Source organism: Triturus cristatus, chromosome 3_2, assembly GCF_964204655.1.
Source record: "Triturus cristatus chromosome 3_2, aTriCri1.1, whole genome shotgun sequence".
Classification (NCBI taxonomy): Eukaryota; Metazoa; Chordata; class Amphibia; order Caudata; family Salamandridae; genus Triturus; species Triturus cristatus.
The window spans coordinates 416,263,845-416,278,068 of NC_140584.1; the positions used below are offsets into that span (position 1 = coordinate 416,263,845).

At 48.5% G+C, this 14,224-nt stretch overlaps 1 protein-coding gene across 10 annotated transcripts in view; it reads right to left on the reverse strand.

Annotated features, from left to right (window-relative positions):
• ZMYM4 (zinc finger MYM-type containing 4) overlaps nt 1–14,224 on the reverse strand; it is a 1,418,124-nt gene that overhangs the window by 129,489 nt on the left and 1,274,411 nt on the right. For all 10 annotated transcript variants that reach the window (XM_085648002.1, XM_085647995.1, XM_085647996.1 and 7 more), the window contains one exon: nt 7,473–7,584. In XM_085648002.1, the coding sequence (XP_085504128.1) occupies nt 7,473–7,584 (112 nt within the window). The remainder of the gene's footprint in view (nt 1–7,472; nt 7,585–14,224) is intronic.

A 14,224-nucleotide genomic window follows, 5' to 3' on the forward strand; every position in this document is an offset into this window, starting at 1 on the left:
CCCAAACTAAGGGAGGAGAACAGCTTCTTGCCAAACTGTTCCAGTCTCTTGGAATCCCGGTCCGGCGGGGCGGTCGGGAAGGAGGATTAGGAGGTAGAGGCCTGGATAACCAGGCTCTCAGGGGTAGGGTGTTGGGACAGAAAACTGGGGTCGCCCGGAGCAGGGCGGTGGCGCCTGGCGACGTTCCTGTCCACAGGAGGAACTGTGGAGGGCTTGGACCAGGTGCCCTGCAGAACGTCAATGAGGGCCTCATTGAATTGCAGCAGAGGCTCAGTGGAGCTTGCTGCAGACTGAAGCACCTCAGTAAGGACGTTAGTCCTCACAGCCACGGCAGGCAGCTCGAGCCCAAGGGCTGCGGCCGCCTTGCGCAGCACCACAGAGAAAGCAGCGCCCTCCTCCGAAGCCACAGTCGGAGGAGAGACGAATCCAGTGTCCGGAGAGGTATCCAGGCCACTGGCCTCCCCCAGTTCATCTGCCCAGTCCTGTGACATTTGAGCCTGAAGGGCCATAGGATCCTCGGATCCCTCCCAGTTGTCCCCATCATCCGATTCCTGGTATACAGGAGGAAGGAGCGGAGCCGGGCGATAGACTGTCTCCAGCGGCGCCGAACGCTGCGTCCATCGACGCCGTATCGGCGCCGGGCCCGGAGCGGGGCTGAACTGGGGCTCAACGTCGAGCGGAGTCGGGGGTGGTACCTGTGTTGACGCCGGCAGAGGAGGCGTTACGAGGTCGACCGGCGTCGGCGCGGGAACGGGTCCCTCGGGCGCTTGCGGCGTCGAGGCCGGAGCCGTCAACGGCGTCGGGGCCGGAGCCGCCGGCAGGCAAGGCAGCCCAGTCGGGTCCGTGGGGCCCGAAGGCGCGCCAGCGGGCATCGACGGCGGAGCCAGGCTCCTCATGGCCGAGAGGAAAGCACTGACTTCCGCCGGCGTCGCGTCAGTCCCAGGGACCGGTGGGTATGGGGACTTGCGCGGCGCCTGCGGCTCCGCCGGAGCCGCGGGGGTGGAACCACCCTGACCCTCGGCCGAGTCGCGCGACCGGCGAGGGGAGTCCTAAGAGCGGTGTCGCCTCTTGGACTTCTTGGAATGCTTCGACTTACCCGAAGACTTGGATCCCGACGACCGATGGTGACGTCGGCTGCGGCTCCGCGACCGATCCTTGGACCTCCTCTTGGACCGGGATCGAGAGGCGCGCGGAGCAGAGTGGCGAATCTCGAGAAGCTTACGGGACCGCTCCCGTCTAGCCTTCGAGGTCAGGGCCTTGCAGTCCGAACACGACTCCGCGTCGTGGTCGAGGCCCAAGCAGTAAAGGCACCGGCGGTGATGGTCCGTAACCGACATCAAGCGGTTGCAGTCAGCACAGGCTTTAAAACCAGGCATCCTACCGGCACCGGAGTCGAGACAAGGTCAAAAAGGATCAAAAAAGTTAGTCAAAAAATGACTAAAGGGGTAGCTCTCCCGGATCTGCGCTTACTGGCGCGGAAAAAAGAAGAACTGACGTCAGCGCGCGAGGGCGGCGTCTAAGTACTCCGACGACGTCACTCCGGCGCACGACGCCGGACGCGGAGCCGCAGACGACGCCTAGCGACGCGCAAGGGGTATTGCTGACGAAAAATCTTCCGGATCCAGTCTGACGCCTGGGGATATTCTAAGGTGAGGAATCTAACGTGTTTCTTTCAGATTACTAGATTTAGGGTCGTTACAGGTAGGTAGAGGGCAGGGACCAATGGGTCCCTTCCCTGGGGTGGGTACACCCCCTATAATGCCACCCTCCAGTGGGAGGGGAGCATGAGACTGTCCCTGGTTGGTTAGGTCTCATCCTCAAGATGGCAGGGACTGAGTTGTGCTTCACCTCGCCTCCCCCACCTGAGGGGTGGAGTTGGCAGAGTTGGTCACACCTCTCTTTCTCACTTGTTTTTCCCACCGGTTCTCGCGCCCACAGTGGGGGGAGGAACCAGTTGCTGAAAGCAGCAAGGGGTCTGGGTAAGCTCACAAAGGCGGCAGGCCTTTGAAGCGTCCCCTTCGTGAACCCTGACCATCCTGGGGGAGGAGACTTGACACCTCGTGCCAGGATGTGCATTGTTTCAGGCCCCCGAGAGCAGCAGGCTCTCGGCCCAGGGGTCCAGAAACATGTCTGTTGATGGCAGCCTAAGCAGCCACTCAGTCGGGACACTAGAGGTGGGTTACTTTTCAGGGGGCATCTCTGAGATGACCTCTATGTGTATTTTTCATTAAATCTCACACTGGCATCAGTGTGGGTGTAATGTGTTGAGACGTTTGATACCAAACTAATTAGTTTTCAGTGTAGCCATTATAGTCGTGATGAGTTCCTAATGACAAACTCCCAGCACCATATACTGTTAATGGCAGCACTGCACTTACAATGTCTAAGAATGGCCTTAGACACTGTAGGGGTACAGGGCCCATGCAACTGTACCCTCACCACTGGTATAGTGCACCCAACTAAAGGTGCAACTGATCTATGCCAGGGCAGTGGGTTGTAGGCATGGCACACAGAGATGTGTGCCATGTTGACTCTTCACTTTGTTCTGCACCAAAACACGCAGCCTGCGAAGGCAGTGTGCGAGTGTGGTGGTACAGGACCTCTAAGGGTGGCACAATAAATGCTGCAGCCCTTAGACGTCTTCTCTGGTCACAGTGCCCTGGGTACCTGTAGTACCATTTACCAGGGGCTGACCTGTGGTCAGAGATGCCAATTGTGTTTAGTTTTGGGGAAAGAACACGGGCCCTGGGAACCTGATTGGCAGGGAGCCAGGGCACACCAAGGAAAAGTGCATCAGTAGTCTGGCAAAAAGTGGGTGGGGGGGTTACCGCAACAGAACACCACTTTTCAACACTATTCACAACTTTGTAACGGACGAATCTGCTGTGTATCCCAATTAAAAACGATAATACAAGTCCATCAGTATTCAATCACTCCTTTTCACACCTTCTCAGGTGGGGCAACAATAGGCAGATCAGCAAAACGATCCTAATAAAAAGCCATAGTTTGAGTCCGAAGGGATTAAGATATTCCAAAAACCACCTAATCAGGTGTGGACGTATTAAAATCAACAAGGTACCGCTGTTCAGTCGGTCCTTCTATTTGACGATTTATTATTATTAAAAGAAGGTTCGATAACTCATTGTCCTGAAGAAGGTGGTTTTATTCTGCTTTAATCCATAAAAGTCCCTCCCTCATTAATCCATAAAAGTAAATGAGGAAGACTGACTGACAGTCTCCGAGGCTCATTAATTAATTATACCACTTGCATCGAGCATGAGCCCGCCCCAGGAGTTTTTGTAGACTTGGCAGCGGAGCTCAGCTGTCCGGCTCCAATAAAAAGCACACTCTCCCTTTTGCAAGGGTTTTTGAAGGGGGAGGAAAATTCTAGAGGCCAGGCACCCCAGGCCAATCCTAGGGTGCCATATGACCTCTCGACCCCTGTCCCCTCCCACCTGCAGAGTATGCTGGGACAGTTCAAGGTTCTGCCATCCATGAGTCACTGGTCACATTTCCTCTGGGGACCTCAGCTCCACTGCTTGCTGACATCACTGCCAGGGCTTTCCCCACCAAAATTTCAAAGAGGAAGCCCCTCCTGTGGTGGCTCCACAGGTGTGGACTCCCTCTTCTGTTGAGTGGGTCTGAGCTTTCTCAACCCTGGTACAGTATGACAGCTAATTAACAGATGCAGATTTTCTCCACCACCACTTCCTCCTCAGGAGCAGAATGAAGCATGGTTGATTACTCCCTTTGTGTGGGAGGGAGCCATTTGTTTCTTCTGCTGGAAAGCAATACACTTAATTTGGCTCAGCAGGATGACAAAAGGCTTGAGCTCTGATCCTGAGCTGAGAAATAAGACAATTTTGAATGACCCATGTGTTCATATATCTGCTTGGGAATGTGCATAGTTGAACCGAGTGCACAGTTTGATATCTCGCTATACTTTGTAGGTGAAAAGGAAGCAAAATGCACTCTAAGGCACATTTGTCCCTATGTGTATCACTGCAGAAAAAACAGTAAAACAATGTGAATTTACTCGAATGCTCACTAATATTATAAGTGCTACGCAAACAAATGAAGGACGGAATTCTGAAAGAATCACACATTCACCCCCGGTCACGAGATCTGGGCTAAATCCATTGTTCTTTTGCTCACCATGCCACCCCAGTTCAGACCCAGCCATGGGCAAATCAGCCCGAATTGCCAAGCAAGGTCCTCCCTGGACTGGAAACAAGCATCCTGGGACCGGTTTCAGGGTATTACCCCTCATCAGCCTGGCCAGCTTGTAACCAGTGGCAGATTGAGCAAGGGACCCACGTCTGGGCATATCAATCCCACTTAGGGCAAAAAGTGCTGCACAAACAAAAGATAGTCCCTTGATCACTTTGCCACCGGATTCAAGCTAGCCTGGCTGATGAGGGTTGTTACCCTAAAACCAGTGCCAGGATGCTTGTTTCCGGTCCAGGGAAGACCTAGCTTGGAAGTTCGAACTGGACTTTTCCCATGAGGAACAGGTTCAAGACTGATTTGCTAATGGCTGGGTCTGGACTGGGGTAGCGAAGTGAGCTAAAGAACAATGATGGATTCAACCCAGATCTGTGCCGGGGTGCGTGTCTGAAAAGTTTCAGAGCTTCGTCAATCATCTCATTGTGTTTGCTTTGTTCACCCTAATTTGGCAGAGTATGCCCAGGCGTGGTTCACTTGCACACTTTGCCACTGGATTCAAACTAGCCTGGCTGATGAGGGGCGTTACCCCGAAACCAGTCCCAGGATGCTTGATTCCGGTCCAGGGAAAGTTTCAGTGCTCTGTCCATCATCTCCTTGTGTTCACTAATATTATAAGGCGTATCCCAGGTCAATATCCAACCCTGCAGAGCGCTCCTCTGCACCAGGCTAACCTCTGCACAATTACCATGCTGCGCACTACAGTAGTCTCAGACGTGCAGCCCTCACACATGTGCGTCCACACACGTGGACATGTATAACAAGCTATGTGTCTTTTACCCTTGCTGTGTCACAGTGGCTTCATCTAAAAAGGTGGACACTGACGGTAACCACGCAGTTTGTTTACCGTGTGAATTCCGTAGGTGAGACACCAGCTGTAAGGCTCATCGACAGTAAAAAATCCAAAACAAGCTGATGGGCAGAACCCATTTTGCTACAGTGCCGAAGAGGCAATGCAATGAACATTGCTGCCCACCTGAAGGTCTAGTGCAGGGATTGATTCTTTGGTCGGATTCAGCTGCGACGTCGGTCCAGTGTCAGAGAGGATGATCAGAACCACCACTTTGGGAGACTATGTAGGTATCGACGTGCCCTGGACTGATGTGGGTTTGGGTGCTGGAGGCTGTATTGGAATTGGAGTAGAAGGCAGAAGTGACTCAGAGGGTCCAGCTGGCACTGAGAGCAAACCCGCCGGCAGTAGCCTAGGTGAAAGGCCTCTCTACTCTATGGGGCCAAACGGCATACCATAGGTAGTTAGAAGGGTATCAAAGAGACAAAGAAGAGCTGTGCAGAACTCTTTGATATGACGCGACAAGGCTTAAGGCCTTTGAAATTCAGGCTGTGCCATTATCAGCTATTGAAATTGAAATCTGCCAGATTGAAGAGTGGAAGACAGACAGTTGGCGCTGCCCACACACGTTGGGTGAGTGGGAATGGCACGTAGGAGCAGAACTACGCTTTAACTTCTTTTATTTTTTTTTGTGCTTACCGGAGGACTTTAAGAGCGTCTGGCCTCTTTAGCAGCTCTGTAGATTCCAGGAACAGTACCTGGATCGAACCTTGTACTTGCAGCGGGCTTCGGAGCAGGTCTGACAGTATGTTTTATCGTGCTTGGCAACAAAGTTTAGTGTTGCGTTCCCTGATGGTCCTCAGGTTCACTGAAGTGCAGATTCTAAAGGTCTTAGCGTTATGACCCAACCTCAGACACCACAGGCATACCTGATGTGGATCTATCATGGACATGTGCTTGCAATAGTCCTTAGAGGGTTAAAAAACGGTCTTCTTAGGGGGTGACATTCCTTGCACCTTTATAGGAGCAGCACACTTCCGGTGCCACACGGCATGACCTTCCAGCACACAGTTACTACAAAAAAGTTTCCAAATCCAGTCTGACGCCTAGGAAATAATCTAAAGGTAAGGAATCTGCGGCTAGAAGTCTCTACCAGAAATAAAATCTTACCTGTTACAACTTTTCAAACAATACACTTCCTTCACAATCACGCACATAATTCCCCCATTCAATTGGGCAAGTATGAGGAAACAGGCTTTTTTTGTTTTTACAGGTTTCACCCACATTTTGCCCCCATCTGGACTCCTACACACTGGGGTAATGGCTCTGAAATGCCTTGAGCCCGAATAACCAAGACTGGTCATGTACTTGGACCCTTGTAAAAGTGTATGGTTGATTGGCTTCCAACCAACTGGCACTGCTTAACTTACTATTAAGTTCCTAGCATATGGTACCAGGAGCCCCTAGGGTTTGTAAGTTAGTGTCACTCATGGACTGCAGCACTAGTTGTGCCACCACGCATATGACAAAGTGAATCATATCTTCCAGACTGCCACTGCAAACTGGTAGAGCATTTCAGGTAATGGTAAAGCCCAAACCTCCATTTTTTATACGTATAAGTCACCTCTATAAAGCCTATCAAGTCCTAAGGCAGTTTGGAGCATGTTAAAAAGAAGGCCAAGTGTTTCACATGTTCAGACAGGAAAAACTCACAATTGTCATTTTGTATTGTGCGAGAGGCTAGTGGCACAATTAACCAGTACTGGGTTACACGCTGACAACCCATCTGTTCTAACTTCTGAATGGGACTACTAAAGATGGTACTACACAGCATCAAACAACTTGTTACATTAAGCCAGACATGATGCTCAAAATTAATGTAATTTGTTGCTTCATGCAACTTTTAGAAAGTTGCCACTCTGTTTTCCAAGTTTATCAGTGGCCATTTGCAGATGCAAGCCACAAGACAGCCTTCTGCCCCCCTGGAGAGACGTGTCAACGGCTCCAAGGACAGGTAACAATAGAGGCCTCCCACTGGAAGCGGTGCCACATGGGGTGTTAGCCCAAAAGGCAGCTTCAATGGAAAAGCCACCTTTGAAGGGCAAATAGGGAGAACACGTGGGAGGGGCTGCACTACTGTAGACAGGCTAGCAACAGGGAAAGAGGGAAAACAGCTGCCAAACAAAGAGAGGTTCAGCAATCTTGGGAGTGGGCACAATAAAGCACTCTGGGATAGCTAGATTGCGCACTTCATAGGAAATTTCATTAGGTGTGGGGAATCCACCAACCCCGCTGGCTAGTGACTGCTTCCTCCCCTTGGAGCACTTTCTGGGCATAAAAGGCAGGGCAATTACATAATTAGGATTCCTGAAAACCTCACTCTAAAACAGAAATCCCTGACACATAGGGACAATGTTGTACACGCAACATTTAGTCAGTATATTAAGCCGTGCCTTACCATTTGGCAGTACAGTGGGTTTCCAGTTCTTCAGTAGCTTTGTGAGTTCCATCATAAATCTTGAATAAGGCTCTGTAAAGATGTTGTCCAGTCTGCCATTTTCAAATAGGTACTAATAATAACAGGAAAAAGGGAAAAATCAAAATGGAATATTGCACCACTGTTTTTTTGTGTGGATTATTTAGCTGCTGCAACTACAGAACTTGTTTTGTTATCTGACACATTCACTTACTTTGAATTATTTCAGTAAGGAACAAAATGGGAAACAAAATGTAGTCAATACTTTACAAGAACAAGTTACTTACCTTAATAACATTCTTTGTGGTGAATATTCAATCTAACTGCAGATTCTTCCCCATTAGGGGTGGGTGGCACTCATGGAGTATAATGAAAACTCTGCAAGATATCCCAGAGTTCCACAAGTGGGCGGAATCGGCATGTCACGTTGCTCGTGCTGAGAGGTGTGCCAGAGGGAGCTGCTTCTTTGTTGCCGCTCAAGTAGATTTTCTACTGGAGCAGCAACTTTCTCACAGTGAACGCGTGCAACCGCCCATGTTGAGAAAATCTCACTGTGTGCCATCATAGTGCCTGAAAATCACGTGAGGGGACTCCAATTCTCGCTCATCAAATTACAGTTGGCGAGTCGTGTATGAGAAAAAAACGACACCATGTGGCGGAGGTTTGGTGAAACTCCACGTTACAAGCCTAACGCTGAGTGGGAAAAACTGCAAACTCCGCAGGATCGGAATTTATCGCCCACCCCATCTCACCATGTGTAGGCAACTGGCTCTGTATATACTATACCTCAATGAGGTCTAGTGTGCACAGAGCCCAGTGGAAAAGCAGAGGTAAAAGTAGAAAGCATCTTACTCTCTATTCGTGGTAGTGTGGGTGAGCTGTAAGGCTTTATCAGAGGGTAGTATTAGGCATTTGTTGTACACACTCAGGCAAGAAATGATGTCACACACTCAAAGACTGAACTCAGACCAATTTGTTTGTATCAAAAGGAAAATGCTACTTACAAGTACGCATCTGTTCTGGGCATGTAGAGTGTAGATCCGTATACTTTTGCATAGATCGCCATCTGGTGTTGGGCTCCGATGTTTGCACTTTGTTATTGTAGAAGTCTTTGTAGTCACGAGATATGTGCCTCCTCCTTTGATTAGTAGTGCGCATGGGCATCGACTCAATCTCCAGATTGTTTTCTCCATCAAGGGTGATGATGGAGCTGGATAGAAATAGAAAAGATGTCCATGTGTAACGTATCTAAGTAAGATAGTACTGCAACACATATAGGTGTCCGGGGAGGCGGGCGGGCGTATGCGGATCTACAGCTCAACATGCCAAGAACAGATGCATACTAGTAAGTAGCATTTTCCGTTCGAGGCATATGAGCTGTAGATCGCATACTTTTGCATAGATTATACAGCAGTTACCCCATTAGCGGTGGCCACCTGTATGTGTTGCAGTAGTTTGAAAAAGTGTTCTTAGTACAGCCTGGACCACACTAGCCTGTTTTGCTTGCACATCTACACAGTAGTGCTTTGTGAAAGTGTGCGGTGGAGACCATGTTGCGGCTTTGCAAATGTCATCCATGGGGAAGTTTCCCAAGAATGCCATGGATGCCCCTAGTTTGCGTGTGGAATGTGCTCTAGGAGGAATGGATAATGTATGCTCTGCTTTTTGGTAGCATATTTGAATGCATTTAACAATCCACCTGGCAATTCCAGCTTTTGATATAGGATTGCCTTTATGTGGTGGTGAGAAAGCGACGAAAAGTTTATTTTTTCTGAAACTTTTTGTCCTTTCAATGTAGTAAAGAATAGCTCTTTAGACGTCAAGCGTATGAAGAGCCCGTTCTGCTACTGAGTCTGGTTGAGGAAAAAAGACTGGGAGCTCAACAGAGTGGTTAAAGTGAAAGGCTGAAATTACTTTAGGTAAGAATTTAGGGTTTGTCCTAAGAACCACTTAGTTGGGATGTATTTGCAAAAATGGTTCTTGAATGGTTAATGCCTGGAGTTCACCCACTCTTCTTAGAGATGTGATGGCCACAAGGAAAGATACTTTCCATGTGAGGAACTGTAACTCACATTTATCTAAAGGTTCAAATGGGGGACCAATGAGCCTTGTAAGGACAATGTTTAAATTCCATACTGGAGAGGGTGGAATTCTGGGAGGGATTATCCTCTTAAGGCCTTCCATGAAAGCTTTGATGGGAGGTACTCTAAACAATGATAAGTGTGGTCTGTTTTGTAAGTAAGCTGCTATAGCAGCAAGATGTAATCATATGGAGGTGTATGCCAGACAACATCTTTGTAGATACAGTAGATAACAGATAATGTTTTGAGTTGAAGCATCTAGTGGATTGTTTGTGTTATTGCAGTAAACAAGAAATCTTTTACATTTAGCTGCATAGCATGCTCTAGTGGTAGGACGTCTAGCATCTCTAATGACGTTCATGCAGTCTGGTGGGAAATTGAGGTAACCAAACTCTAAGACATCAGGAGCCAGATCGCTAGGTTCAGTTGAGCTGGTTCCGGATGCCTTATCTGGTTCTGTGTGAGAAGCTTTGGGGAAAGGTGTAACGTTTGGTGTGGGACTACTTAGAGTTCCAGCAGTGTTGTGAACCATGGTTGTCAGACCCATGTTGGGGCAACCAGGATCATTGCTTGAGCTTGCGCACCAGTAACAGAATGAGCCGGAGAGGCGGAAAAGCGTACGCAAATCTGCCTGACTACTTCATTCATATTGCATTGCCTTTGGACAATGGGTGTGGATACCTAGATGCGAAGTTTGGGCATTTCGCGTTTACGTGTGTGGCAAACAGATCTATGTCTGGGTGGCCCCACATTTGAAAAAACAGATGAAGAACTTGCGGATGAAGTTCCCATTCGTGAATGTGCCGTTGCTGACGACTGAGCAGATCTGCAATTTCATTGTGTATCTCAGGTAGATACTCTGATAAGAGGTATATCTTTTGAGGAATGGCCCATCTCCAAATACTTTGTGCTAGGCGTGAAAGGTGCAGAGTGTGTGTACCCCCCTTGTTTTTGTATATAGTACATTGCTGTCATGTTATCCGTTCAGACGAGGACAGTTTTGCCTAAGAGATGTTTCTGAAATGATTTGAGGGCGAGAAATATGGCCGGTGATTGATGTGGAGGAGTTTCTGTTGAGGGGTCCACATACCCTGAATGGTGTGGTTTAAGAGAGGAGCTCCCCAGCCGGTGAGCGATGCGTCTGCTGTTAGCACTATTTGTGGAACCGGGTCTAAGAACGGCCGCCCTTTGGAAAGATTTTTTGTGCTCCACCATTGCAGAGAGCGATATGTGCGGCTGTCTACCAACACCAGATCTGTAAGTTGACCCTGAGCTTGGTTCCACTGTTGTGCCAGACATTCCTGTAATGGACACATCTGGAGTCTTGCGTAAGGGACGATTAATATGCAAGAGGCCATCATCCCTATTAATTGCATGAACACTCGAGCTGGTAGTGTGTTGTGGGCGAAATTTTGCTATGAGGGCTTGCATACTGGCTATTCTGGTTGGGTTGATGTATGCAAGGGCTTTGGAATTATCTCTTATTGCACCTAGATACTGTTGGGTGTGGGACGGCTGGAGATGCGACTTGGTGAGGTTTATTGTGAATCCTAAGTTGTGTAGCAGCTGGATTGTGTTGGGAGTGTTTTGTACACAACTGCTGCGTGACTTGGCTTTTATGAGCCAGTTGTCTTGGTAAGGAAACACGTGAATGTGTTGTCTTCGTAAGTGGGCTGCTACCACCGCAAGACATTTTGTAAAGACTCTGGGTGCTGTTGTGACTCCGAATGGAAGGACTTTAAACTGGTAATGTTGCCCGTCCACTACAAAGCGTAGGTATTTCCTGTGAGCAGGGTGAATAGAAATGTGGAAGTAGGTGTCCTTGAGATCTAGAGTGGCAAGGAAATCGCCTTTTTGAAGCAGTGGGAGGACCTGTTGTAGAGTGACAACGTGGAAGTGGTCGGATAGTATGTACAGGTTTAATGGTCTGAGGTCTAATATTGGCCTGAGAGTGCCGTCCTTTTTTGGAATGAGGATATAAAGGGAGTCAATTTCCCTACCTTGGTGAGGTAAGGGAACGGGTTCTATTGCATGCTTTTGCAAGAGAGAGAACCTCCTGCTTGAGAAGCATGAGGTGTTCTGTGGACATTAGACACTGTTTGGGAGGTATGTGGGGAGGAGTAGAAGTGAGTTCCAGGCAGTAACCATATTGGATAATTTGTCTTACCCACCTGTCTGTGGTGATGGAATTCCATACAGGTAGGAACTGTGATAGTCTTCCCCCGACCGGAGTGGAGTGGTCTGGGGGGAATTCACTGCTTTGTGGTGGGGGAGTTGAGGATTTAAGAACCACGCCCTCTCCCTCTGTTGTTATTGCCTCTGTAAGTCCCTCTAAAATAACCTCTGTTAGGGGACGTTTGGATGGGGCTTTTATAGGTGGAAGAGGTGGTTTCTGTACCAATGGTCTGGGAGGCGCCCCTATAAGAGGAGTGACGAAAAGAACCTCTACTACTTGTTGCCTGTAGAGCCCCCATAGATTTGGGTGTTTGTGTCCTTTTTCATCTTTTCTAGAGATGAGTCCACAGTGGGTCCTTGGTGTGCTCACCCCACCTGGGGGAGTGGGCACAATCTCTAATCCTGATGGGGGGACTACCTGCCATCTGCAAGATGATGGGCAAAGAGGAGTGGGCTTCACCCCCCCTCGCCCACCTGAGGGGTGGAGTTGGGAGGGCTGCTCTAATTTTCCCACCCGTCTTCCCTCTGAAAAGGAGGGGAGACTGGAAAGGTGCCTGCAACTGATAGCCGGAGAGGCTGGGGGGTGGCATTAAAACGGCAGCAAGGCCACTGAAGCTCCCCTGCCACAGATGGCTCTTCCTGACCTGGGGGAGGTGTGACTACCTCCCCCCCAGGAAACGCTTTGTTTCTGGGCTCAGGGAGCAAAGGCTTCCACCTCAGGGGGTCCAGGAACATGTCTTGTGGTGGCAGGCTGGTGTGTACCAGTTAGGGAACCCACCAGAGGCTAGTCATTTTTCAGGAGACATCTCTAAGATGCCCTCTGAGTGCATTTTTTATTAAATCCCAAGATGGCATCAGTGTGGGTTTAATGTGCTGATAAGTTTGATGCAAACGTCCCAGTTTTAAGCATAGCCATTAAGGTGCTGTGGAGTTCCAAATGACAAACTCCCAGCACTATAAACTCCTAATGGCAAGACTGCACTACCAATGTCTAAGAATTGGTCTAGAGATTGTAGGGGTACAGGGCTCATGCACCTGTACCCTCACCACTGGTATAGAGCACCCAGCTAGAGGAGTGGCTGACCTATGCCAGGGAAGTGGGTTGTAGGCATGGCACACAGGGCACATCAAGTCAAAGTTCATCAGTAGTTTGGCAAAAAGTGTGTGTGTGTGTGTGTGTGTGTGTGTGGGGGGGGGGGGGGGTTACTACAAGAGAAACCCAGCTTCCTACACCTTGTGAATATTACCCTGGTGCCAGACTGGATCTAGAAAACTTAAGACATATTATTGCGTTCCTGTATGTGGCAACATGTGGCACTGCTTCCAAGATGTTCTGCTACAGAGGAATGGAGCCACATATAAGGGCCACCCCTGTGTGCCGTCAGTTTATTTCGCAGGCTTGTCCGAGCCGTGAGGTGCAGATCTCATAAGCAAGGCCAATGTGCAGATCTCTAGATTGAGAGCTTTTGAGATGGAAAAGTCTATTCCACCGGACGAGGAGAAAAGAGGACCGTGAGGAATCTGCAGTTAGACAATCCACCAGAAAGAGTGTTAGCGAAGGTAAGTTAGTTGTTCGTCTGATTGACACTTCCAACCATAGATTCCTCACCTGGTAAATAGGTACCGAAGATGTGCCTACACAGCTGGTGATGTTTGTAGAATGGCTCAGACTAACAAGTTCTTCAGGACAAAATAGGAAAAACATCCAACACCAATGTAAACGATGGTCTAGGAAACAGTGTTTAATGAACATGTGTACTGATGCCCTCATAGCAGCCTGACAGGCAGATAGCCATGAAAGAATGGCGCAGTGGTAGCTATTGTGTCACAACTGAAGTGCACTGTGATAAAAAACTAAGGATGGTTGACTGGAGTACAGTTTCTTTAATCTCTTTAAAGTTCAAACGTGGGATCAGTACACTATTAACATGTATAAATACGCAAACGTTTTGACACGAAAAATGCAAGTCATGGGGGGGGGGGTATATTTTGAGATTTTATATGATGGTTTTGGCAATTCTTCAACCACCTTTGCTGTCTTTTCAGGCACATTTTCAGTATGACAAACTCAAGCAGCAAGCTTTTATACTATGTCTCCTGTAAACACACATTAACACAAAAATAAAAATCATTGTGAATGAAATATCTTGGCACAAACTAGCAAATTCTTTCAGATTTGAGACAAGCTCAAGTGCCATGTTTACACCATGTGAGGGTTTGTGACATGCGTGCAAAGAAGCACTTTATAAAATCTCTAAGAGAGAAATATGCCACAGAAAAACAAGTTACTTGCCTTGGGTAAAACCTTTCTCTGGTAGAGACTATCTAGCCGCAGATTCATTACCTTAGAATTACCCACTTGCATCAGATGGGATCCGGAAACTTTTCAAGAGCAGTATCCCAACGTGCCGGTGTGAGAAAGTGTCTCTGTATATACTGTTCCTTAATAGGTACAGTGTGTACAGAGTCCACAGTCCC